Source organism: Periophthalmus magnuspinnatus, chromosome 17 (genome assembly GCF_009829125.3).
Source record: "Periophthalmus magnuspinnatus isolate fPerMag1 chromosome 17, fPerMag1.2.pri, whole genome shotgun sequence".
In the NCBI taxonomy this organism is placed as follows: Eukaryota; Metazoa; Chordata; class Actinopteri; order Gobiiformes; family Gobiidae; genus Periophthalmus; species Periophthalmus magnuspinnatus.
In genome coordinates, this window is record NC_047142.1 from 31022384 (window position 1) to 31050079 (window position 27696).

Below are 27696 nucleotides of genomic sequence, written 5' to 3' on the forward strand. Positions count from 1 at the left end.
CTCTCTCTCTCACCCTTTCAGCCTCTATCCCTCACCCTCTCTCTGCCTCTCTCTCTTTCACTCCCTCTATCTACCTCTCTCTTCTTTCCAGCATCTTCCCCCGTCTCTCGCTTCTCTTCTTCCCTCCCTCCCAGAACCTCCCTCTTTCACCCGTTCTCTTTCTCTTCTCTCTTACGCACGCTCTCTCTCTTCCCTCTCCCTCCCTCTCTCTTCCTGCATCTCCCTCTCACTCTCGCTCCCTTTCTTTCATCCTCTCTCCTCTTCTATCTACATCCTCCTCTCCCTCTTCCTCTCTGCCTCCCTCTCTCCCTGTCTCTTTTATCCCTCTCTCCCCCTCTCTCTTTACCCGTCTCCACCTGTGCTGCTCCCCCTCTCTCTCCCTCCCTCTGTCCCTCTCTCTCCCCCTCCCTCCTCCCCTCGCTCTACCTGCGTCTCCCTCTCTCTCCCTACTTCTCCCTCCTTTCCCTCCTTCCCTCTCTACTTGTGTCTCCCTCTGTTTCTCACGCCCTCCTTTTCCCCCTTTCTCACTCCCTTTTTCTCTCCCCCTCCCTCCTCCCCTCTCTCCTCCTCCCTCTCTTTACCTGCATCTCCGTCTCCCCCTCTCTCCTCCCCTCTCTCCCTCCTCCCTCTCTTTACCTGCATCTCTCTCTCCCACTCCCTCCTTCTCCCCCCCTCTCTCCTCCTCCCTCTCCTTCCCTCCTTTCTTCTCTCTCTCTCTCTCTTTTATTGCACATTCCTGAGGGTTCTGCTCTGATTCCCCGGAGCTTTAGTCCGATTATGAGCACAACTTTCACATTCCTACAGCTATAATTCCCACTCTGCCCCAGATGCCCTCCCATTTTCATATCTCTGTGTCAGATGCCCTCCCATCCTCCTATATCCCTCAAGTGTTTAACTGAGGTTGTTGTTTAGCCCCGATTCAGCCCTGGTTTAGTCCTGGATTAGTTCTAATTTAGTTCTGGTCCTAGTTTAGTCCTGGTTTAGTCCTGGATTAGTTCTAATTTAGTTCTGGTCCTAGTTTAGTCCTGGTTTAGTCCTGGATTAGTTCTAATTTAGTTCTGGTCCTAGTTTAGTCCTGGATTAGTTCTAATTTAGTTCTGGTCCTAGTTTAGTCCTGGTTTAGTCCTGGATTAGTTCTAATTTAGTTCTGGTCCTAGTTTAGTCCTGGTTTAGTCCTGGATTAGTTCTAATTTAGTTCTGGTCCTAGTTTAGTCCTGGTTTAGTCCTGGATTAGTTCTAATTTAGTTCTGGTCCTAGTTTAGTCCTGGATTAGTTCTAATTTAGTTCTGGTCCTAGTTTAGTCCTGGTTTAGTCCTGGATTAGTTCTAATTTAGTTCTGGTCCTAGTTTAGTCCTGGTTTAGTCCTGGATTAGTTCTAATTTAGTTCTGGTCCTAGTTTAGTCCTGGTTTAGTCCTGGATTAGTTCTAATTTAGTTCTGGTCCTAGTTTAGTCCTGGTTTAGTCCTGGATTAGTTCTAATTTAGTTCTGGTCCTAGTTTAGTCCTGGTTTAGTCCTGGTTTAGTTCTAATTTAGTTCTGGTCCTAGTTTAGTCCTGGTTTAGTCCTGGATTAGTTCTAATTTAGTTCTGGTCCTAGTTTAGTCCTGGATTAGTTCTAATTTAGTTCTGGTCCTAGTTTAGTCCTGGTTTAGTCCTGGATTAGTTCTAATTTAGTTCTGGTCCTAGTTTAGTCCTGGTTTAGTCCTGGATTAGTTCTAATTTAGTTCTGGTCCTAGTTTAGTCCTGGTTTAGTCCTGGTTTAGTTCTAATTTAGTTCTGGTCCTAGTTTAGTCCTGGTTTAGTCCTGGATTAGTTCTAATTTAGTTCTGGTCCTAGTTTAGTCCTGGATTAGTTCTAATTTAGTTCTGGTCCTAGTTTAGTCCTGGTTTAGTCCTGGATTAGTTCTAATTTAGTTCTGGTCCTAGTTTAGTCCTGGTTTAGTCCTGGTTTAGTTCTAATTTAGTTCTGGTCCTAGTTTAGTCCTGGTTTAGTCCTGGATTAGTTCTAATTTAGTTCTGGTCCTAGTTTAGTCCTGGTTTAGTCCTGGATTAGTTCTAATTTAGTTCTGGTCCTAGTTTAGTCCTGGTTTAGTCCTGGATTAGTTCTAATTTAGTTCTGGTCCTAGTTTAGTCCTGGTTTAGTCCTGGATTAGTTCTAATTTAGTTCTGGTCCTAGTTTAGTCCTGGTTTAGTCCTGGTTTAGTTCTAATTTAGTTCTGGTCCTAGTTTAGTCCTGGTTTAGTCCTGGATTAGTTCTAATTTAGTTCTGGTCCTAGTTTAGTCCTGGTTTAGTCCTGGTTTAGTTCTAATTTAGTTCTGGTCTAGTTTAGTCCTGGTTTAGTCCTGGATTAGTTCTAATTTAGTTCTGGTCCTAGTTTAGTCCTGGATTAGTTCTAATTTAGTTCTGGTCCTAGTTTAGTCCTGGTTTAGTCCTGGATTAGTTCTAATTTAGTTCTGGTCCTAGTTTAGTCCTGGATTAGTTCTAATTTAGTTCTGGTCCTAGTTTAGTCCTGGTTTAGTCCTGGATTAGTTCTAATTTAGTTCTGGTCCTAGTTTAGTCCTGGTTTAGTCCTGGATTAGTTCTAATTTAGTTCTGGTCCTAGTTTAGTCCTGGTTTAGTCCTGGTTTAGTTCTAATTTAGTTCTGGTCCTAGTTTAGTCCTGGTTTAGTCCTGGTTTAGTTCTAATTCAGTTCTGGTCCTAGTTTAGTCCTGGATTAGTTCTAATTTAGTTCTGGTCCTAGTTTAGTCCTGGTTTAGTCCTGGATTAGTTCTAATTTCGTTCTGGTCCTAGTTTAGTCCTGGTTTAGTCCTGGATTAGTTCTAATTTAGTTCTGGTCCTAGTTTAGTCCTGGTTTAGTCCTGGATTAGTTCTAATTTAGTTCTGGTCCTAGTTTAGTCCTGGTTTAGTCCTGGTTTAGTTCTAATTTAGTTCTGGTCCTAGTTTAGTCCTGGTTTAGTCCTGGATTAGTTCTAATTTAGTTCTGGTCCTAGTTTAGTCCTGGATTAGTTCTAATTTAGTTCTGGTCCTAGTTTAGTCCTGGTTTAGTCCTGGATTAGTTCTAATTTAGTTCTGGTCCTAGTTTAGTCCTGGTTTAGTCCTGGATTAGTTCTAATTTAGTTCTGGTCCTAGTTTAGTCCTGGTTTAGTCCTGGTTTAGTTCTAATTTAGTTCTGGTCCTAGTTTAGTCCTGGTTTAGTCCTGGATTAGTTCTAATTTAGTTCTGGTCCTAGTTTAGTCCTGGATTAGTTCTAATTTAGTTCTGGTCCTAGTTTAGTCCTGGTTTAGTCCTGGATTAGTTCTAATTTAGTTCTGGTCCTAGTTTAGTCCTGGTTTAGTCCTGGATTAGTTCTAATTTAGTTCTGGTCCTAGTTTAGTCCTGGTTTAGTCCTGGTTTAGTTCTAATTTAGTTCTGGTCCTAGTTTAGTCCTGGTTTAGTCCTGGATTTGTTCTAATTTAGTTCTGGTCCTAGTTTAGTCCTGGTTTAGTCCTGGTTTAGTTCTAATTCAGTTCTGGTCCTAGTTTAGTCCTGGATTAGTTCTAATTTAGTTCTGGTCCTAGTTTAGTCCTGGTTTAGTCCTGGATTAGTTCTAATTTAGTTCTGGTCCTAGTTTAGTCCTGGTTTAGTCCTGGATTAGTTCTAATTTAGTTCTGGTCCTAGTTTAGTCCTGGTTTAGTCCTGGATTAGTTCTAATTTAGTTCTGGTCCTAGTTTAGTCCTGGTTTAGTTCTAATTTAGTTCTGGTCCTAGTTTAGTCCTGGATTAGTTCTAATTTAGTTCTGGTCCTAGTTTAGTCCTAGTTTAGTCCTGGTTTAGTTCTAATTTAGTTCTGGTCCTAGTTTAGTCCTAGTTTAGTCCTGGTTTAGTTCTAATTTAGTTCTGGTCCTAGTTTAGTCCTGGTTTAGTCCTGGATTAGTTCTAATTTAGTTCTGGTCCTAGTTTAGTGCTGGTTTAGTCCTGGATTAGTTCTAATTTAGTTCTGGTCCTAGTTTAGTCCTGGTTTAGTCCTGGATTAGTTCTAATTTAGTTCTGGTCCTAGTTTAGTCCTGGTTTAGTTCTAATTTAGTTCTGGTCCTAGTTTAGTCCTGGATTAGTTCTAATTTAGTTCTGGTCCTAGTTTAGTCCTAGTTTAGTCCTGGTTTAGTTCTAATTTAGTTCTGGTCCTAGTTTAGTCCTAGTTTAGTCCTGGTTTAGTTCTAATTTAGTTCTGGTCCTAGTTTAGTCCTAGTTTAGTCCTGGTTTAGTCCTGGTTTAGTTCTAATTTAGTTCTGGTCCTAGTTTAGTCCTGGTTTAGTCCTGGTTTAGCTCTAATTTAGTTCTGGTCTTATGTTAGTCCTAGTTTAGTCCTGGTTTAGTTCCTGTTTGCTTCAGGTCCTAGTTTAGTCCCAGTTTAGTCCCAGTTTAGTCCTGGTTTAGTCTTGGTTTAGCCCTAGTTTAGTCCTAGTTTAATCCTGGTTTAGTCCAGGTTTAGTTCTAGTTTAATTCTGGTCCTAGTCTAGTCCCAGTTTAATCCTGGTTTAGTCCTGTTTTAGTCCCACTTTAGTCCTGGTTTAGTCCTGGTTTAGTTCTAGTTTAGTTTTGGTTCTAGTTTTAGTCCTAGTTTAGACCCTGTTTGGATCTTGTTCAGTCTTAGGAAGCGGTCACACTTAACGTTATTTGGTTCAAATAATGTTATATTTTAGTCCTGATGTGGACTTGGTTTGGTCCTGTTCTAGTCCTTGTTTAGTCCCAGTCTACTCTGGTCTAGTCAGGGAATATTTTTAGGTTTAGTTGTGGTTTAGTCCTGGTTTAATCCTGGTTTAGTCCTGGTTCAAAACAGACAAAACCAGAACTAACCCCAAACACTAAATCTGGACTAGACCTGGACTAGACCTGGACTAGACCAGGACTAAACCGAGTATAGACAGGACTTAACCAGCACCAGATCATCCAGTGTGAGTGCATCTTTACATCAGACATTAGTCCTTTTGTTTTCTCATTCAAACCCTCCGTAAAGTCCCTCATTCATGCGGAGCAGCAGCTGTGGTTCCTGGTAAAAGGGGTGTGGGCCTGACACAGAGGGGGAGGGGCTATGTGCAGAGGGGGTGTGGCTAGGGGAGGGTCTTGCTTTGATCTGTTTTGGATCTGGGGCTGAACCCTAAAAGAACCCCAGATCTGTGCACAGGACCACAGTCAGCCTCTGCTCCTCGAGGACCTCACAGGATTTCTCAGGATTAGGATTTGGAAAAGTTAGACTAAAATGGAGCTTTTGTTGGAGCTGCTGACCGGGATTTGCCTGTCTACACTAGCACTGTGCTCTTTCCCAGGTAAGGACTCATCCAAGGAGATAGGAGATAAGAGGTAGGAGATAGGAGGTAGGAGGTAGGAGTTATGTAAGAGACGCACAATGCCACACAGTCTGGCTTTAATTGAATTCAGTTGTGGCTGGAAGATTTAAAGGGACAGCAAAGTTTTCTGTCAGTAAAAGAGTAGTACTGAATACTAAATGAAGTACCATGTAGAAGGAAAAGTACATGTATTCATAACTGTATTGCAATTACATAGACTGAAATATTACTACTACAGCCCCTCTAATATAATATACTGTTAGTACTGGTACTACTATAATACTACTGCTGCTACTAAGGTTGCTGTTACTACTACTACTACTACTAATACCACTACTACTGCCAAAACTACTACAACTACTACGACTACCGCTGCTACTACTACTACTGTTACTACTACTACCACCACTACCACTACTACTACTACTACTACTACTAATACCACTACTACTACTACCAAAACTACTACTACTACTTCTACTAGTACTGCTACTTCTTCTACTAATACTAGTACTACTACTACCACTACAACCACTTCTATTAATACTACTACTACTACTACTACTACTACTACCAAAACTACTACTACTACTACGACTACTACTGTGGTGTAATGTAATATCATAGTAAAACGGCCAACAAGCTAATAAACTGTTTCTACGGCATAAAATATAGCCCTATTTAATTTATGTAATATCTCCTATACCCCTTTATTACTATTACTACTACAACTCTTACTACTACTACTACTACCTCATGTCTTGGAACACATACGCTTACACTTAAGGGAGAGGAGTTTTGAAGTTAGTTCAACAAACTAACAACTGTACTACTGACATCTCTCAGGTTAATAGTGTGATTCTAGCTCCCACTGATAAATGCTGTTGTTGTGTCTTTGGGCAAGACACTTAACCCCCCTCGCCCCCGAGGGTGTGTGTAAATGGGTGAGCAGTTCCTTGATGTAAATTGTTGTATAAAAATGTGACAGTGATCAGACACAGACATGTGGGCTGTTTTCTGTTTGACTCATCACGGCCCTAAAGAACTCGTACTTTAAACCTGATGCCCTGGTGTCATCTGGGCTGAGTGACCTTTGACACAGTTCTCACATGCACAGGTCTGTTGCAGGCTGTTCACACATATACCAGAGGCTGTGGAAATATGAAGCCATGATAGAGTTTATTCAGTCTGGTCAGAGCACAGTACAAATATTATGCTTAAAGCTACACAGTGTAAGTTTCCTGGCACTTGTTTATGGAGATGTTTTTGCTTTGCCTTATTTTGCATTATATTACATAATATAATGGGAGAACTCCAGAAAAGTTACGTAGTGCATCTGCAAGTGATAATACTTTACTTTGACGAGTAATACTTTACTTTGAGCCAAATATATGTACTCAGGCTTTATATTACTATTACTACTACTACTACCAAAACTACTGCTATTACTACTACTACTACTACTACCACCACTACCGCTGCTGCTACTACTACTACTACTAGTACTACTACTACTACAAGAACAACTACTACTACTACCACTGCTACTACTACCACTACTACTGCTACTACTACTGCTACTATTAATAAGGCTAACACAAGACTGAATAAGGCTGTTTCTTAAGGTTACTACTACAGGTACTACTACTACTACTACTGCTACTACTACTACTACTACTACTACTACTACTACTACTACTACTACTACTACTACTACTACTACTACTTCTACTACTACTACTACTACTTCTACTACTACTACTATACTAGTATACTACTGTTACTCTATCATTTTGTGATTTTAAAAACCTCTTGGAAGTACAATTTGTAACTGAATAAGGCTGTGTATAGACTTCATATAAACAGTGTGATTTAATCCAAAACTATCCCAGACTAGATCAGGACTGAACCAGGACCAAACCAGGACCAAACCAGGACTACACCAGGACCAAACCAGGACTACACCAGGACTACACCAGGACTACACCAGGACTACACCAGGACATACGTGAACACAGCCTAAATATAACATTTTAATACCTCTGCTCTGAATGTGATCCTCCATTTTGTTTGTTGTATTTTGAAATATTCCGAGTGTTCCCATTGTCCACCTCTGCCTCTCACCTTCAGCTGCTGCACAGGCTTAAACACAATCACAGCAACTGCAGCAGACTCCAGTGGATTCACAACAGGAGACAGGGATGGGCCCGGCATTCAGACAAACATTCAAAACATTTGTAACTTTTCTGGCAGAGGGTCAATTGCCAACCCCTTGTCGCCATGGAGATTTGCTTTGAATATTCCACAATAACCTTATCCACCATGGACTATATAAAGAAGTGGACTAAGTGAGTGTGATGTCGTCCATAGTGTTCGGCTAAAGTCAAATGAAGTGCGTCGAGGCTAGAGCAGTTATAGCGGCGAATCTGGAGCAGAGTTCCATATTTGGAATTCTGACTGCAAGTATCATAGCAACCAAAGAGCCAATCTGAAGCAAGGCTGTTGATACGTCCCTTCCCCCTTAGCAATGCTGTCAATCAAACTTGCTGCTAACGCTAGCGGGAGCAGCTTCAGGGACAGAACGAACATTTTAAGACCAAAATAATAAGTCTGACAGCAGCAGTTACCGAGAGAGGGGACACAGTTTTTCAATAGAAAGTGAATTAGAGCCAAAGTCAATGGAGCTGGAAATGCACCCATGCTCACTTCTCTCTTGAAACGCGGCGGCTAACAGGTTAGCTATGTTCATTTACATATACAGTCTATGATATCCACATTTTTAAATCACAGGTCTTTTATTGCTCAAAAATACCTTGAAAAACAAGCATTCTTACCCGCCTCTCCACAAATCTGACCTGTGACATGGCCTCATTGGATCGCCTGCTTGTCTCCATGGAGATACCTACATTTAAATACCGTGGAACCTTGCAGCTAGCCACTCTTGTACTTTTTCTGAATATGTTTCTGATGTTGTCTTTGTCTCTCTCAGATCTAAAGCCTCCAAAAGCCGAAAACGTGCACTGGGTTTCTCATGACTTTAAAACCATCCTCAAGTGGTCTGCTCCCCCTTCGAACTACACCTTCACCGTCATGTACTCTGTGTAAGTACTACTACTACAACAACTGCTACCACTACTTTCACTACTACTACTACTACTGCTACCTCCTCAAGTGGTCTGCTCCCCCCTCCAACTACACCTTTACCGTCATGTACTCTGTGTAAGCACTACTAATCCTACTACTACTACCACTACTACTGCTGATTCTACTACTACTGATACTATTACTACATACATGCTGGATGCTGCCAAATACCCTGAGCCAGTGGAGCGGTGCAGGACATGGCTGAACTTGTATTTTCAGATTAAAGTTAAAGTTTTTTCGATAAAGAACATTAAGACCCAAACTCTCCAGAACAGAACTCTTTGTGATTCCATCTGGAGGAATGGTATTTGTACGGAAAACTTCATGAAAAAGGAATAAATACTTCAAATACTGCGTGTCTTATCAGTGTCGGAGTCGGTCTGATGCTTTTTGGGAGTGCATAGTTACATTTTGTACATCTGCCAGGTTTTTTGAATCACTCAAACATTCAAATAATTTTATTTGTGGACATTTTCTCTGCGCCAGTCATGGATCCAGTCAGCTTTCACAATAGACTCATGCGTTTCAGAGAGTGTGAAGACCACAGACTGTATAAATAAATAGACATAGCTAACGTGCTAGCCGCCGTGGTCCAAATACAAAGTGATCACGCTATAACTACTAGCCTCAATGAGCTTCATTTGACTAGAGCTGAACACTATGGATGAAGTCACACTCACTTTGTCCACTTCTATATACAGTCTATGTTAGCAACGCTGTCAATCAAACCTGTTGCTAACGCTAGCGGGAGAGACCTCAGGGAAAGAAGGCACCTGATTTGTCTGTTGTTAATGTTCATATCTTGATTTACAGACACAACAGTGAAATAAAAACACCAGGACCATGTAGAGCGGGTTAATACGAACATTTTAGCAGCAACAGAGAAAGGAGCCACAGTTTTTCAATAGATAGTGAATTGGAGCCAGAGTAGAAAGGGTGGCTAGCGGGTTAGCTATGTCCATTTATATATACAGTCTATGGTCTTTGATTTAATGTCGCTGTACCTGATTTTTACTGTCTTAAATGTGTAAAACAGGACTAGTTTGCAGTCGTCCAAAGTTATTCCTCACTCACCTTATACATTCTGAACATTTTAAATATTCACCATGATGAGTTTAGAAGTGCTTTTCACAAACGTCAGACGCCAGAGCGAAGTTTGGTCAGGCAATTGAGCATCTTAAAATAATGATAATAATGGTCTGGTGGTAAGGGCGCGCTCCAGTTGTCCTCAGAGGTCAGATTTTCCGAGTTACGACTTGTAAATTTACACTGGCACACCCATCCATCTCAGAATTCTGACGGGAAACTTGAGCAATATTTCAGAACGATGAGCTGGTTCTGAGTTAGAAAAACCAACAAGGCTGTGCCCGTTGTAGGATAAACTTGATATCCAACAGTTTAAGGTCCTACATTACACAGAATTGACTCCTGTGAGGTTTAAATCATGTTATAATGTTCTTACCTCATCAAAAACAGACCTGGAGTTGTGTTTTGTTTCATTCACACATATTTGAGTCACACTTTATCAAGAGTCTGTTTACATCTCCAAAGCTCAAAATACTCTGTTCCACCTTGTGATGTCATGAAATGGTAGTTTTTAAATGATGAGGAAACAACATTATAACATAGATTAACATAGGCCCTTTAAAATAAGAGTAGTTTCTGTGTTATTTTACTTCTGCAGTTATAAACATGCTCTTATGCTATACTAATGTTAATGCTAATGCTAACTCCATAACTATGTCCGGGTTAATAAATGAACATAAACGCATCTGGATTTTGGCAGATTTGAGATTTTTCTAGCTTTTATCACTAGTTTAAGTGATTACTCTACATAAACTCTAATGTACTGGTCAGTGTTTTTCCGACTTGACCACTGAAATACACAAGCTGGGAGAAAATATTACCCCGAGATCTGAGTTCTGACCTCTGACCTCTGAGCATAAATGGAACACAGTTTAAGATACTAAGAGGTTTGAAAGTATCCAGTTTGAGTCAGTGTCAGTCCAGCCTCTGTCGCCTCTTTCACCAACAGTTTTGCAGTTAAATGATGAGTTATAGTACTTTTCAGAGTACTTTTTCACATTGATGTAACAGTACTTTTATGAAATGATCTGAACATTTGTTTTTCTTGCAGATCAAATGTTCATTAGATCAAATGTTCCATCTCAACAGTTTCTCTTTAAGTTACTTTTACTTGAGTATTTTCCCAAAGTACTTTTTTACTCAATTTTTTTTTATCAATACTACTACTATGGCTCAGTTGGCAGAGTATTTGCTCACTGATTTGAAGTTTAAATATTATTGTCAAGCGGTCACATCCACTGACTCATGGGTTGTTGTGTCCTTGACACTTAACCCCCCTAACCCTCAGTGTCTGTGTACAGTGGTGTATGACTGTGTGTGTGAATGTGTGAGTGAATAGGTGAGTGATTTCTTGATGTAAAGTGCTTCGAGTGCCTGGAAGTTAGAAAAGTGCTATAACATGTGACCGTTTACCATTTATTTTAACTACTACTAATTCTACTTGAGTTATATTATTGTTAAAAGTCTGCTGGACTGCATTACCCATGGTGCACCTGTTAATATTGTAGTTCTAGAAAGCCCGTGGCCTGCAAATTCATTGTAGAGTATTACAGTACCTTACAATTATTTAAGTCTGTCACGCAGTCAGCCACGCTGTTGTCTCGTGGCCAAAAAGTGTTACTATCTGGAATATATTACTTGCTATGGCTTGGATTTATGGGCACCGAAAAGACACAGCTAGCTTTGTGTGATACGGCCGTGATTATTGTGTGGACTTTTGTGTGACGGCTATTTTGGCGCAGCAAGCGTCTCAAGCTTGCGCTAAAAACAACTAGCTGTTTACCGGCAACTAACAACTGCCAGCCAGCGGCCACATATCCAGCGCGTCGCTGGCCCACTGGGTCTATCAGCAGGATGCCTCCGAAAAAGAGCCCAACGGCGGAAGAATTTGAAGACTTAAAAAGTTCGATCGATTCCCTAAGTAAAAATGTCATCACTGTTAGAGACCAACAGGGGAAACTGATGGAGTTGATTGAGGAGGTAAAGAAACTACGTATACAGAACGAGGAAAAGGACAGGCGGATTTTGGAGCTGGAGAAGCGAGTGGACGATCTGGAGCAATACACTCGCGTGAATGACGTGGTAATCACCGGAATAAAGATCAAGCCTCGCTCGTATGCCCGCGCGGTGGCCACAGACGGCAAGGAGCCCAGTGAGCAGGAGACGCACTCGGCGGAGCAACAGGTGGCATCCTACCTCCATGGCAGGGGGATAGAGATGGACCTGGAAGACATCGAGGCCTGCCATCCACTGCCCACTGGAAATGGGAGATCACCAGCCGTCATTATGCGGTTCGTCAACCGAAAAAACAAGCTCGCCCTTCTGAAACAAGGACGGAAATTAAAAGGAACGAACGTCTTCATGAACGACCACCTGACGAGGAGAAATGCTGAAATTGCCAAGAAGGCACGACTGCTAAGAAGAGAGCACAAAATACAACACACTTGGGTAAGGAACTGCAAGATCTTTATTAAACTTAATGGGACTCCGGAGGAAGCAAAAGTCTTAATGGTGAGGAGTAAAGAAGAACTTGATAAATTCTGACATGAACGCAAGGTAACTCACTACACATCCTATGCTCACTACACCAAGTAGATTTTCACACTCAGTTGTAACTGAAAGCAATGGCATGGACACATCGCAAGAACTCCTTCAATTGGATCTGGACACTTTTGTAAATGAAGAAGACACAATTGATCCAGCTGCAGATATAGACCCAGATGCACATTTTCTCTCTTCTGTGTTTAATAAATGTAGTTATATTGTTCAAGAACAGTTTGAAAACAATGTGGAAATAGAGGGCAAATTATCAATCATACATGTTAACAGCAGAAGTATGTATGCAAATTTTCCCTCTATCAGAGAATATTTGCAACATTTTAATTATCCCTTTAGTATTATAGCAATAACTGAAACATGGTTCAATATTGATAAAGGCATAGACTTTGATCTTGAAGAGTACAAACTTGTGTACAAAAATAGGGAAAATAAAACTGGGGGTGGGGTTGCTCTCTATATTCATAACTCACTCAGATATGTGGAATTAACCAACATGACACTTGCATTAGATGGAATCATGGAATGCTTAACTGTTGAACTGCTAAATGGAAAAAAGAAAAACATTCTGGTAAGCGTTGTTTATCGAGCACCTGGCTCAAATATTGACATTTTTAATGAATGGATAGAGAAACTTTTTTCCACTGCCAATCAAAAAACATTATTCATCTGTGGCGATTACAACATAGACTTATTAAATCCAACCAGACAGAAAAGTATAGAGGACTTCACAAATACTATGTTCTCCATGTCCCTCTACCCAACAATAACTAGACCAAGCAGAATAACTTCGCACAGTGCTACAGTCATTGATAATATCTTTACAAATGTCATGGATAATCAAATAACCAGTGGCATCTTTATCTGTGATATTACTGACCATTTACCTGTTTTTGCTGTTTACGATTATGATATTAAAAAAATGAGACGTGAGAGTAAATTAGTCTGTAAAAGAATTATGACTGAAGAAGCAACAAATGAATTGAATAATAGTTTATTGCTCCAAGATTGGAGCTCAGTCTTCAATGAAACAGATGTTGATAAAGCATATACTACTTTTTTGGATATATTCATGGTTTTGTATAAGAAACATTGTCCTGTTAAGGAATTTAAAACAAAAAGCAAAAACGCAGACAACCCTTGGTTGACAAAAGGAATAATGAATGCTTGTAAAAAGAAAAATAATTTGTATAGGAAATTTGTCAATTCTAAAACAAAAAAAGATGAAGAGAGATATAAGAAATATAAAAACAAATTAACAGACATAATTAGAACGAGTAAGAAGTTATATTATAGAAAACAGTTATATGAAAATAGAAGTAATATGAAAGGAATGTGGAAGACATTGAATAGTCTAATTAAACAAGAAGCTAGAAAGTCTGTATATCCGGATTACTTTAACAATACAAATGGTGAAATTCACAACATGAGTGATGTAACCAATAGCTTTAATCATTTCTTTATTAACGTGGGTTCACAGCTGGCTGCAAAAATTCATGATAATAAAGCTTGTCAGTGTAGGATAAGTATTGATCAAAATCCACATTCTATGTTTTTATCTGCAACAAATGTTCAGGAGGTGACAAGCATTGTTCTCAAGTGTAAAGGTAAGACATCCAGAGATTGTCATGATATTGATATGGCATTAATAAAAAAGGTAATAGACAACATAGCAAAACCTCTGATGCATATCTGCAACTTATCATTTCAGTCAGGTCAGTTCCCCCAAAAAATGAAAACCGCAAAAGTAATTCCAATATTCAAAAGTGACAACAAACACTGCTTTACGAATTACAGACCAATCTCTTTACTACCACAGTTTTCAAAAATTCTTGAAAAACTGTTTAATTCACGTCTCGAAACATTTTTAGATAAGCATCAAATTATCAACGAGAGACAATACGGGTTTAGAGCAAAAAGAACAACTTCAATGGCAATCATTGATGCAACAGAGGAAATCACAAATGCATTGGACCAAAAACAATATGCTATTGGTATCTTCATAGACCTGAAAAAAGCTTTCGATACCATCAATCATGACATTTTACTTAAAAAGCTTGAACGATATGGGATCAGAGGACTAGCCGGCAACTGGTTACGAACGTATCTCACAAAGAGAGAACAATTTGTACAGATGGGAGTGCACACTTCTGATATGCTTGGTATTGCTTGTGGAGTTCCCCAGGGCTCCGTTTTGGGGCCAAAACTGTTTAATATATACATAAATGATATCTTTAATGTATCCCCGTCATTAAAACTTATCTTATTTGCGGATGATACTAACATATTTTACAGTAGTCCAAATTACAATGAACTCATTTGTACTGTAAACAAGGAACTTGATAAAATAAAAAAGTGGATGGATTGCAACAAATTATCGCTTAATTTAAAGAAGACAAAAGTTATGCTTTTTGGAAATTCAAAAATTAATACAGAGCTACCAATCCTGATTGATGATGTTCAAATTGAAAGTGTAAATGAGATAAAATTTTTGGGTGTTATAATAGACAATAAATTATCATGGAAAGCCCATATTAGACAAATAAAAAGCAAAATCTCAAAAAGCCTCGCAATAATAAATAAAGCAAAAAACTACCTTGATCAAAATGCCCTACGTACTTTATACTGTTCCTTAGTACTCCCATACCTCACTTATTGTGTTGAAGTGTGGGAAATACTTACCAATCTACACTTAATCCACTAGTTGTATTACAGAAACGTGCTTTGCGAATCATCCATAAAGTCGGATACTTGGAGCACACACATGCTTTATTCATATATTCAAAGCTCCTAAAAATTCCTGATCTTGTAAAATATGTTACATTAACTATACTATTTAAAGCTTCCATAAACGTGTTACCGAGTAAGCTGCAAGTTTTGTTTACAGCCAAAGAGAGAACATACAATCTTAGAGAATATGAGAAATTCAAATTGCCTAAAGTTAGAACTACTCGAAAAAGTTTCTGTGTATCGGTATGTGGTGTTAAACTTTGGAACAGTCTGGATATACACATCAAGCAATGCCACAGTATCAGTACGTTCAAGCATCGATATAAAAATATGATCTGGTCGCAGTATCTAGAGGAAGAGTCTTAATATAATTTCAGTAATCTTGTAATGCTGGCTTGTATCTGCCATTTCTTTACCATTGTTGGTATCTGTTGTCCATTACCATTGTTGGTATTTGTTGTCCATTACCATTGTTGGTATTTGTTGTCCATTACCATTGTTGTATTTTGCTGTCCATTACTATTGTCGTATTTATTGTCCATTACTATTGCTGTATTGCTGTTCATTACCATTGTTGGTATTTACTGTCCGTTACCATTGTTGGTATTAATAACTTTCCTTACCATTGTTGGCACCTTATCCAATATGATGTAACACATAAGTTGCATGAGTTTAACTCATAGTCCCCAATGTAATCATGTAATACAATCATGAAAAGGAAGTAAAGTATGCTAAAATTAAGAAATAATAGCAGAGGAGGTGGGATTAAATAAGTTTTCTTCTTCCCACTCCTTTTTGGGCAATCGGAGATACTCTTTTTTTGGTGTGTGTTTTGCTGTCTGTTTTTGTTTATTTTTCCTTGTCTCTTGTATCATGTTGATTGACACCGATTGTGGCTGCCTAGGCTATGCAAGAGAAAAGATGTCTATTTGCCCAAGACAAATAAAATAAAAAAAAGTAACGTTACTCTTACTTACTCTTACTTACTACTACATTTTTTGGCTACTCCACCTCTGATAAACCAGGCCTTCAGGCATCACCATCTGTAAATGTTCACTATTAAAATATTTGTGGTGTGGTTTTGACTCATGTGCATCTCCACATCTCATGACTCACAAAAACATCTGTATTTAATGGGAAACTGGCCAATGGGAGGTCAGAGGTGTGGTCATGTGACGTCATAACGTTTAATTGTTTAAACTGAGCTGGAGGACAGGGCAGAACCATAGACTGTATATATAAATGGACATAGCTAACCCGCTAGCCGTCATGTTCCAAACAGGAAGTGAGTATGGGCGCGCTTCTGGTTCAATCGACTTTGGCTCCAATGCACTTTCTATTGTAAAAACTGTGGCCCCTCCCTCCGTAACCGCTGCAGTGAGCCTTGTCATTTTGGTATTAAATGTTCATATTAACCTGCTCTACATGATCCTGTTTTTTATTTTGCTATTGTGTCTGTAAACATTTCACTGTCAACATTTGTGGATCAGAAATTTGGAAAAAATTTCTACCAAAAACAGTGACTCTCAACATCGCGTTATATAAGCCCCGCCCTCCATCTCAGACTATGACATCATCACACTCTAGGACGTGAACTCAGCCTTACACATGTGACCTTTTTGTACCACTCCACTACTGCTGTGTCTATGTGTCCTTGGGCAAGACACTTCCTTTTGAAATCAGATACAGTACATGTTTCTACAAGCCTTGTTTCTAATCTCCCTGTTTCTCCTTTCTCTCTTTTTCTCTTCCTCTGCCCCCCATTTTTCTCTCTCATCTTCTCTCTCTGCCCACCTCTCCATCTCTCTCTCTCCTGTTCTTTCCTTTCCTCTTTTCTCAATTTTTTCCTTACTCTTTCTCTCTCTCTTCTCTCTCTCTATTTCCCTTCCTCCCTTTCTCTCCTATCTTTCTTCTTTCTTTCCCCCTTTCTCCCTCCTTATCTCTCTTCCTCTTTCCTCTCTCTCCCTCCCTCTCTCTCCTCCTCCCCCTCTCTCCTTCCCTTGCTCTCCCATCCGTCCCTCTCTCCTAGTTCCCTCTCTTCCTCCCATTCTCCCTCTCTCTCTTCTCTCACCCTCTCCCTTATCTGTCCTTCTCTGTCCTCCTCTATCTCCCGTCTCCCCCTTTTCTCTCTGCCTCACTCTTTCCTTTCCTCCCTCCTTTTCTCCTCTCTCCTCCCTCTCTCCTTCACTCCCTCTCTCCTCTCCCTCCCCTCCCCCTCTTCCCTCTCTCTCCTTCTTTCCTCTACCTCTCCTCTCTCCCCCTTTCCCTCTCTCCACCCCTCCCTCTCTCCTCTCTCTCCCTCTCTCCTCTCCTCTCCCTCCCCTCCCTCTCTCTCCTCTCCCACCCTCCCTCTCCTCCCTCAGTCCTCTCTCCTCTCCCTTCCCTCCCACTCTCCTGTCTCTCTCTCTTTGTCCCCTCTCCCTCCCCTCCCTCTCCCTCCTGTCTCTCTCTCTTTCTCCCCTCTCCCTCCCCTCCCTCTCCCTCCTGTCTCTCTTTCTCCCCTCTCCCTCCCCTCCCTCTCCCTCCTGTCTCTCTTTCTCTCCTCTCCCTCCCTTTCTCTTCTCCTCTCCCCCTCTCTATCTCTCTCTCTCTGATATAAACGTATTACAGTGTTTTAGAGGAATGCTCAGTTTGTTTCTCTGACGCCGACAGAGTTTTACTGTGAACGTTGTGCAAGAACAACCCCCTCCTCCGCTCTCTCTCTCTCTCTCTCTCTCTCTCTCTCTCTCTCTCTAAACTATTTAAAAGAGGGGGAGTGGGAGAGGAGAGAAAGAGGAGAAAGAGGGAGAGGGGGCAAAGAGAACAGGAGAGGAGTAGGGGAAGAGCGAGAGAGAGGGGTAGAGGTAAGAGAGGAGGAGGGGGGCTGAGAGAAGAGAGAGAAGGATGGCCCAAGAGAGGGAAGAGAGCTTAGCAAAAAAGGAGAAAAAGGGAGTAGAGAGAAAGGAGACTAATGAGAGGTAGAAAGAAAATTACAGATAGAGGTAGAAACGATAGAAGAAGAAACCAGAGTACAGGGAGAGGAAAGATGGGAAGAATATGGAGAGACGGAGAAGGAGCAGAGGAGGGGGAGGGGCACTTGGCGGCACGGTGGCTGAGTGGCTCATGTCTCACAGCAGAAGGTTTGGTTGGATCCCCGGGTCGCCCAGGCCTTTCTGTGTGGAGTTTTTCATGTTTCTCCTCGTGTCTGGATGGGTTTCCTCCGGGTACTCCGGTTTCCCCCATCAACCAAAACATGAACGCCCTTCGAGAGACTGTTGTTGTGATTTTGGGCGTTACAAAAATAAATGAATTGAATTGAATTGAGTGAGAGGGGGAGAGAAGCTAAAAGTTGCCATGAGGGTGACCAGAAAAGAGAGGGAGAGCGACTGAGGAGAGAGAATGAAAAATAAGGGAGAGAGATGAGGGAGAGAAGAGAGGGGGTAGAAAGAGGGATGGGAGAGAGTGAAAAGAAAGAGAGAGAAGATAAATAGGTGTAGAAAGAGGAAGGGGAAAGAGTGAAAATGAGAGAGGGGAGAAGGGGGAGTTAGTAAGATGGAGGGGAGAATGAGGGATGGAGAGAAGGGGAGAGACTGAAAAGAAAGAGAGGAGAAGAGAGATGGGGGTAGAAAGAGGGAGAGAGTGAGGAAGAGAGAGCGGGACTGAGACAGAGAGAGGAGAAAGAGAGATTTTGTCAGTCTGCTCATGTCTCACTGCATCAGGGACAAGAGGCTTTAAGGAGAACTATGTTAATGTTAAAGCCACAGTGAGGGATTTTTTTTGTTTAAAACCCAAAAAACAGAACTAGTTTGCAGTGGTCCAAAGTTACTCCTCACTCACCTTATGCATTCTGAGCATCCTAATTATTCACCACGATGAGTTTATAAGCACTTTAAGAGTTTTTGTGAGATGATAAAGCCAACAACAGCTGGCATGCTAACGCGCACTTTCTGATTCTAGGACAGTATATCTGTACTGGGGATTGTCAAATACATGAGAAAAAAATCTGCATGTTTTTATAACAGAGAGTTGTGTGAAAAGTGCTTATAAACTCATCATGGTGAATAACTAGGATGTTCTGAATGCATGAAAAAAAATATGGAAAACAGAAGTACTTTATTTTAAAGTAAAAAATACTCAAGTAAAAGTAAAATTATCACATGAAAAAATCTAAGTAAAAGTATTAAAATAGCTGTTTGAAAATGTACTTAAAGAGTGAAAAGTAAAAGTATTTCGCACAGATTTAGAGGTCTGATAAAGCTTCAAATGCAGTGATTTTTGATAAAGATTTGTGCTGAATTTTGTGAATTGATAGTTAGATAGTTGGTCGTTTTTTTCAATGTATGAATGTCAGTCTTTTCAGCAAGTCTCAAAAGATAAAAAAATACTTTTACTTTTCCTGTCCTGTTCACAAATGTGGTGGAGTAGAAAGTACAGATACTGCTCTCAGATGCAATGAAGTAAAAGTAAAAAGTATCCACTGTAAAATGTACTTAAGTAAAGTTCAGGTACCAAAAACCACATAAGTTCAGTACTTTATTACTTTTACTTCATTGCATTCTAGCACTGCTCCAAACACTCTGGGAAAAGAGGGAAAAGTCCAAGTCCAGATTTCAACAAGTCCTGAAGTCTATTTCCTCACACGTTATTACACACAAAGTAAACACATGAAGTGATAAAATAATTCTACAAGTACTTTTCTGCCAAAGCTACATAAAGGTCCACTATGGAACTTTTCTAGTGGGTTCTGCTGCCTGCTTGTGTCCATGGAGATGTTCATTAAACTGATATAATATGCATGTATTTTTTATTGTATTGTATTACTGCGGTGACCGCCTCTCCATAAATGTGACCTATAACTTGGCTTAATTTGCCTAAAACCATACTGTGGAACATTTTTGGACAAATCAATCATATCTCCATGGAGACAAGCAGATGGCGGATGGCAGAAAAGTTCCGTATCGCAGCTTTAACTCCGCCCTCCCGCTGCCCCTCCCCCTCCCTGCACATGTTTATATTTAGCCTGTTTCTCAGCCTGAGGTCACGGGGTCAGACCTGGACCCAGAGAAATCCTCCAGACACACACACACATCACACTGAAAAAAATCATTTGACTTTTTATTTAAACAGAGGAGAAGCTGAACTTTGTGCCAGTTTTTGTTTCATGTGTCTAGGCCCAGGAATTACACAGATATTAAACAGTTACACACATAGACTGTACGTATAAACACACATAGCGAACCTGCTAGCCACCGCATTCCTTGCTAAACCAGCAGTGCAGGAAGGGGCATTACTGTCAACACCCTCACTCCTGATTGGCTCTTTGGTTGCTATGATACTCGCGGTTGGAATTCCAAATATGGAACCTGGCTCTGTAGATCACTCAGTTCACTCACTGCTGTTTCAAAGCTGTGAAGAAGAGCAAATGAGGAGAGAGGAGGAAAAAGAAGGGGAATTGATAGAGAGAGAGGAGTGTAGAAAGAGGGAAGAGAGAGAGCTGGACAGAGCGGAAGAGAGAGAGGGATTGAAAGAAGAGAGAGAGAGACTGAAGAGAGATGGGTTAGAAAGAGGGAAGAGAGAGACCGGAGAGAGAGACAGAGAGAGAGGGAGAGGGATTGAAAGAGGGAAGGGAGAGACTGGAGAGAGAGGGGGTAGAAAGAGGAAAGAGAGAGACTGGAGACTGAAGAGAGAGGGGTTAGAAAAAGGGATGGGAGAGACCGAAGAGAGAGAGACAGAGAGAGAGAGAGGGACTGAAAGAGCGAAGAGAGAGACTGAAGAGAGGGAGGGGGTAGAAAGAGGGAAGAGAGATACTGAAGAGAGGGAGGGGAGGTAGAAAGAGGGATGGGAGAGATTGAAGAGAAAGCGAGAGGGGAGGATAGAAAGAGGGAAGAGAGAGACTAGAGAGAGCGAGAGAGAAAGAGAGACAGGGGGTAGAAAAAGGGAAAAGAGGGAGGGAGGATAGAAAGAGGGAGGAGAGAAGGAGAGGGAGGGAAGACAAGACAAAAGGAGAGGAGTTATACCTACAACTGTTTTTAACATTCTACTTTTTATTCTTACTGTGTTCAATTTGATTATTTCAAGTTTGTTACAACCTTTTATGTCATCATTATCTAACTCACAGCAGCATTTGGGCTGACTCATGCTTTTAAGGCTTGAGTGTGTTTTCACCTACCCCCTGTCTCCGCCCCCTGCTCTGTGCTTACTACAGTTATTTGGATTCATGTTTTAGTTTGCAACGTGTGTGAACATGAATGTTTATGTTTCAGTGAAGGCAGTGACTGGCTCTCTGCTTCACATTGTATCAAGATCCCACACACCGAATGTGACCTGACCGACGAGCTGCAGTATCAAGACAAGTACTTTACACCTTTAGTACTTTAGTCCTGCTTTAGTTCTGGTTTAGTCCTGCTTTAGTTCTGGTTTAGTCCTGCTTTAGTCCTGCTTTAGTCCTGGTTCCGTCTTGGTTTAGTCCTGCTTTAATCCTGGTTTAGTCCTGGTTTAGTTCTGGTTTAGTCCTGGTTTAGCCCTGGTTTATTACTGGTCAAATCCTGGTTTGGGTCTGGATTAATCCTGGATTAATTCTGGTTCAGTTCTGGTTTAGGTCCTGGTTTAGAACTGGTTTAGACCTGGTTTAGTCCTGGTTTTAACTACTATGATAAGTTTTTGGTTTTTTTTAATGTCTTCCTCTTGTCCAGGATGTTTCAAGCTGATGTCCAGACTGAGGGCAGCCTGGGCTTTGACTACGAGGAGTTTCCAAACACTGAATCCACTCACTTCAACCCCTACAAACAGAGTAAGACTCAGGAATCTAACCCACAACCTCCAGCTGAGGAGGAAGAGACAGGATAACAACTCACTGCCACAGTAACACAGGGAGGAGAGGGTCAGAGGAGCAGACGATGCAGAGGAGAGGGTCAGATGGGGCAGACGATGCAGAGGAGAGGGTCAGAGGAGCAGACGATGCAGAGGAGAGGGTCAGATGGGGCAGACGATGCAGAGGAGAGGGTCAGATGGGGCAGACGATGCAGAGGAGAGGGTCAGATGGGGCAGACGATGCAGAGGAGAGGGTCAGATGGGGCAGACGATGCAGAGGAGAGGGTCAGAGGAGCAGACGATGCAGAGGAGAGGGGCAGATGGGGCAGACGATGCAGAGGAGAGGGGCAGATGGGGCAGAGTAATCACCATATCTGGTTGCAGGTGAGCTGAGTGCAGTGACGTTTTCCATCCAGAAGGTGGCAGAGCGCTCGGTCACATTGAACATCTCGGACCCTCTGTCAGGGATCCACACCAAGGGCAAGCAGCTCTCAATCCGGGACATCCTGAAGAAAGATCTCAAGTACAAAGTGTCTTATCACAAGCCCACGAAGAAGCCGGTATGTGGAGGGAAACTTTTGGACTCAGAACGCAGCCTCAGTGCTTTAGGAAGTGTGTTTCTAGTCTACAAATGTTAGTCCTAGGTTAGACCTGGTTTAGTCCTTGTTTAGTCTTGGTTTAGACCTGGTTTAGTCCTACTTTACACCTGGTTTAGTCCTTGTTTAGACCTGGTTTAGTCCTTGTTTAGTCCTGTTTTAGATCTGGTTTAGTCCTTGTTTAGCCTTGTTTAGACCTGGTTTAGTCTTTGTTTAGTCTTGATTTAGACCTGTTTTAGTCCTGTTTTAGACCTGGTTCAGTCCTTGTTTAGTCCTGCTTTAGACCTAGTTTAGTCCTGGTTTAGTCCTGGGCTGGTCCTTGTTTGGCTTGTTTAGTCACATGGGTTACACATGGGCTAGTCATGGGTTAGACACTTAAATCTGCCACTGTGCTCTGATAAAACATGTAAAGTGAAAATGCATTTTGTCCAGTCATGTCCGAGTCCTGACGTGTTACATTAGAAATACCATCTGGGCTGATTCATGTTTAAAACGTCTGAATAATCTCTGGAGGTGTTGTCATGTTGTCATAATTCTGTCTAAATCTGAGAAACTAAAGAAGCAGGAAACAGACATGAAAGTCACACGGGCCCCAGGTCAAGTGAAGACAAAGAGCTAAGACAGCACTATCTTAAAACTAAAGACCTACTCCTCAAAATGGACTTTTCAGATCAAAGAATAGTATACACTCTCCAAGTTGTATTTGGAGTAATTTGTGCATGTTTGAGCAATCTTTAGTCTCTTATTTTCAAGACACCATTTTGCCAATCAACTCCCATTTCCCCATCCCCCCGGTACACGCCCACTGTGACGTACGCACTTTGTTCTCTAGTTTTATTTTCTTAAATTGTGTAGAGTTCTGCAGCGTGGCATAGTCATTTTGGTACAAATGGGAAAAAAATCGACTGCTCGTGAGTGTAATGATCTGACCTGTAACTTCAAGGCAATTTAAGGCAAAGCGATAACATCCTGATGATGTTCTGCCTGTATGTCTATGACGGAATGTTCTGCAGTTACCATGGTGACACAATGCACACATTTGCAAACACCAATGTCAAAAAGTTTAAAGGAAGGATTTTCAGGAACCTAATACGTAATATGAGCGTTCACGGTTCTGTTTACGAGTTTGATTTTCAACAAAAGGGTGAGAGTGACTAACTGAAAAACTGTTGGCTAATGCTAACTAGCTAATTAGCTTGTAGATGTAATCTTATCTGAGAGACTTATTTAACAGCACAAATCAGCACACCTGTTGTAGTTCCAGCTAAATCAACTCTTTCTGATCAGATTAAATAAAGCTCAGATTAATGTCTATAACTAGACATTAATCTGAGTTTTATCTGAGCTTAACCCTAACCCTAACCCTAACCGAGGTTCAGACAGAGCAGTGCCTACAGTTAGCATTACACCCCTAGAGAATGTTAACAGCAGCTAAAAAGTATCAACAGTATAATCTCCATGCATTTGTATGTCATTTGTTCTGTCCACAGTGGGAACTGGAGGTGGACTCTAACATGCCCCAGATCCAAAAACTGAACCCGGGTCAGAGCTACTGCTTCATGGTGGCTGCTTTTGTCCCGAGCCGTGCCCTACCCCTCCAGCGGGGGGAGTGGAGTGCTCATATCTGCACCTCGGGCTCAGGCGTCCTGGACGGTAAGAGCCTGACCATTTACCTAAGGATTAATAATACAGGACAGTTTTCACATTAAAGGTGAGATGAGATGGTAGTTTGAATCGGATGGTAGTTGACTCACATCTCATCTCTTTTCCCCCTTCCCTTGTCTCCCTCTCTCTCTCCCTCTCTCCTCACCTCCCCTTCCTCCCTCTTCCCCTCTCCCTCCCATCTCTCTTCTCCCCTTCCATCTCTCTCCTCCCTTCCTTTCTCCCTCTGTCCTCCCCTCTCCACCTCTCTCCTTCTCTCACTCTCTACCTTCTCCCCCCCGTCTCCTCCTCCTTTCCTCTCCTTCCTGTCTCCTCTCCTCCTCCTCTCCTCCTCCTCTCCTCCTTCTCTCCTCTCCTCCTCCTCTCCGCCCTCTCTCCTCTTCTCCTCCCCCTCTGCTCTCCTCCTCCTCCTCTCTTCAGCTTCTCTTCTCTCCTCCTCCTCTCCTCCTCCTCTCTTCAGCTTCTCTTCTCCTCTCCTCCTCTCCTCCCTCTCTCCTCCTCCTCTCCACTCTCTCTCCTCTTCTCCTCCCACTCTGCTCTCCTCCTCCTCCTCCTCCTCTCTTCCTCTTCTCTTCTCCTCTTCTCCTCTCCTCCTCCTCCCTTGTTCTCACACATGTTGTCCAGATGTTCTGCCTGCAGCTGTTTGTTCTTGGCTCTCTGTTGTTTCAGATCTGAAACTTGTCTCATTATTGGTGTTTTAAATCTTTTCTGGCTCACAGTGCTGTTACACGTGTTATGTAACAACTCACAAACACGATTCACATGCTTTTGTTTGGGATTTGAACAGTTTGTTCTTTTGTTGTTTTGTTTCCCTCTGGGTTTCATCAAAACATCCATCTGCCATTCAGCCCTGACACATTTCTACATAAAGGTCAACAAAATATTATCTTAGTTCTGCTGTTGACCAGGTTTAGTCCTGGTTTAGACCTGGTTTAGTCCTGGTTTAGTCCTGGTTCAGTCCTGCGTTAGTTCTGGGTTAGACTCCTTTAGCCCTGGATCAGACCTGATTTAGTCCTTGTGGAGTCCTGCTTTAAACCTAGTTTAGTCCTGCTTTAGACCTGGTTTACACCCGCTTTAGACCTGGTTTAGTCCTGCTTTAGACCTGGTTTAGTCCTGCTTTAGACCTGGTTTAGTCCTGCTTTAGACCTAGTTTAGTCCTGCTTTAGACCTGGTTTAGTCCCAGTTTAGACCAGGTTTAATCCTGCTTTAGACCTGTTTTAGTCCCGGTTTAGACCAGGTTTAATCCTGCTTTAGACTCATTTTAGTCCCGGTTTAGACCTGGTTTAATCCTGCTTTAGACCTGGTTTAGCTCTTGTTGAGTCCTGGGTTAGATTTCTGTACAGTGGAGTGTACTCCTTGTTGCTAGGTAACAGTAACAGAATTTCCTAGTGTGATGTCACAGGTCCAAAGAGGAAGTAGAATTATAAACCTAAAAATACAAAATTTTATAACAATCTTATCTTTGTTTTAGTAAAATAACTGGACCGACCTGCCACTTTAGTCACTTCGACTGATCTGGGAAGTGTAAAGAGCGACAAATGAGGGAGAGGCAAACCCAAACCTGGAATGTTCCGTGATATGGCATTAAGTGCATCTATCTCCATTGCATTATGTTCAGTTTTTCACATTTTCTATGATCCCAGCAGATTAAGCCAAAATGAGAGAATCGTCAGAAGTCAAGAGTCACGCTCCCTTTAAATAAATAAAGTCAGAGTTTGTTGGAGGGTCGGTCAGAGTTGCTCCATCATTTTTCCATGACGTTTTCTTCTTTTTCCCAAAAATCAAATTATAAAAAGAGCATAAAATCCCAGAGGAGATTCAAACATGTTTCATCAGTTTTCACAAACCAGGGATCTGCAGGAGGCCACAATAAAACGACCTTTTTATCCCCGTTTAAATGATGTTTGACCTCTGTTAAAGGGCCATATTACACTATTCTCATTCCTGGAGTTATGATTTGTTTCATTCACACAGTTTAACACACAAACCCTGCATATTTAGGCTGAGTTCTTCTCTGTTTCACCTTGTGATGTCATATGGTGATACAGGAAGTGCAGATTTTACAGAAGGATTTTTGATCTCTAATTCTAAACCTGATTTATTAATGTATTAATCCAAACTCTCTCCTCTCTCTCTCCCTTTATCTGCCTCCCTCTGTCTCCTCCCTCCCCCTTTCCTCCCCCTCCCCCCTCTCTCTCACCTCTCCCTCTCCTCCCTCACTCTCCTCCTCTCCTCTCCGTCTCCTTTGTCTCTCCTCCCCCTCTGTCCTCCCTCTCCCCTCTCGCTCTCCTCCCTCTCCTTTGTCTCTCCTCCCCCTATCCCCTCCACCCTCCCCTCTCCCTCTCTCCTCTCCTCCCTCACTCTTCTCCTCCCCCTCTCTTTCATCTCTTCTCCCCCTCTCCCCTCTCCTCCCCTCTCTCCTCCCCCTCTCAGAGCTGGACATGGGGACAGTCTTTCAGGCCATCTTCATCCCCCTGGTCCTCCTCATCGTCGTGGTAATTGTGCTGGTATTCTACTGCAGATTCTGTCGACGCAAAAACAAGAGCCCAGACGCACAAACCCGAGAGCCCTCAGGCCCCGCGGCACAGTGCTCTGTGGTGTAGGAGACCAAGTACTGTTACTGTTACAGCGCAGTACTTTTACCAGGGTGTACTCCCTGTGGAGTACTTTAGTTTTACTGCATAAATACTGCAACAAAGGAACATCACCATCAGTTAAAACAACATTTGACCAGTTTAAAAAAATGTTTGCATGTTCTCCCTGTGTCTGGTTTGATTTCCATCGGTTTCCTTAAAGAGGAGGTATTTGACTTCTATGGGGTATTAAAGAGGAGGTATTTGACTTCTATGGGGCATTAAAGAGGAGGTATTTGACTTCTATGGGGTATTAAAGAGGAGGTATTTGATTTCTATGGGGTATTAGACTTCTATGGGATATTAAAGAGGGAGTATTTTACTTCTAGGGGATATTAAAGAGGGAGTATTTTACTTCTATGGGATATTAAAGAGGGAGTATTTTACTTCTAGGGGGTATTAAAGAGGGGTATTTGACTTCTTTGCAGTATTAAAGAGGGAGTATTTGATTTCTATGGGGTATTAAAGAGGGGTATTAGACTTCTATGGAGTATTAAAGAGGGGTATTTTACTTCTATGGGGTATTAAAGAGGGGTATTTCCCTTCTATGGGGTATTAAAGAGGGTTATTTGACTTTTGTGGGGTATTAAAGAGGAAACATGAGATCTGGTCCACTGCTCCTGACAGTGAAGAATGGGTCAAATGCAGACTCTCCACAGGGACGAACAAAATCCAAAAGAAAAATCCAAAAGTATGAATATTGCGAAGTTTCCGTTTGTGCAGCCTCTCGGGGTAAACGTGAGAAGCGGGTCTTTTTACTAGTTTTGCACTGTACACTGGGAAAACTGATGTGTATATGAGATAAAATGTCCTGAGTTCAGAATATCACTGTGAATTTAGAGAAGTTTGACAAGGTATTTTTAGCTTTGGAGTAAATGAGGTCACCTAATGTGTGCTTTTAAACACATCTAAAGTCGTCAGATGGATCCATATTCTGAGTTCAGGTCCGGGTCTCTCATAGTAGCAGGTTTTTACAGTGTCGTATTTGGGACTTGCAGGTGAGTCCCGGTGTTTTAAATGTGACTGTATAAATACCACTATCTCCACTCCAACCACTACACAGCACTTCTGTTACATCTGACACAAGAAAACACACAGTATTTTTATAGTACTACAGAGGCTGTGCGTTATCACTGTAAATGAATCAACACTACACTATGTTTTGTGCCAAACGTGA

At 41.6% G+C, this 27696-nt stretch overlaps 1 protein-coding gene across 2 annotated transcripts; it reads left to right on the forward strand.

Moving 5' to 3' along the window:
* The first annotated feature begins 5150 nt into the window (after positions 1 to 5150).
* Positions 5151 to 27696, forward strand: LOC117385395 (tissue factor-like). Of its 2 annotated transcripts, XM_033982689.2 has the most exons (7): positions 5151 to 5302; positions 8313 to 8424; positions 21082 to 21171; positions 21511 to 21608; positions 22013 to 22188; positions 23715 to 23877; positions 26320 to 27696. In XM_033982689.2, exons 1-7 carry the CDS (start codon positions 5236 to 5238, stop codon positions 26487 to 26489), a joined length of 876 nt encoding a protein of 291 aa, XP_033838580.1. In that variant the 5' UTR covers positions 5151 to 5235; the 3' UTR covers positions 26490 to 27696. The 2 variants fall into 2 exon arrangements, with proteins under 2 accessions (XP_033838580.1, XP_055084555.1); XM_055228580.1 differs by lacking the exons at positions 5151 to 5302; positions 8313 to 8424 and adding an exon at positions 8472 to 8542 and having other exon boundaries at positions 26320 to 27690.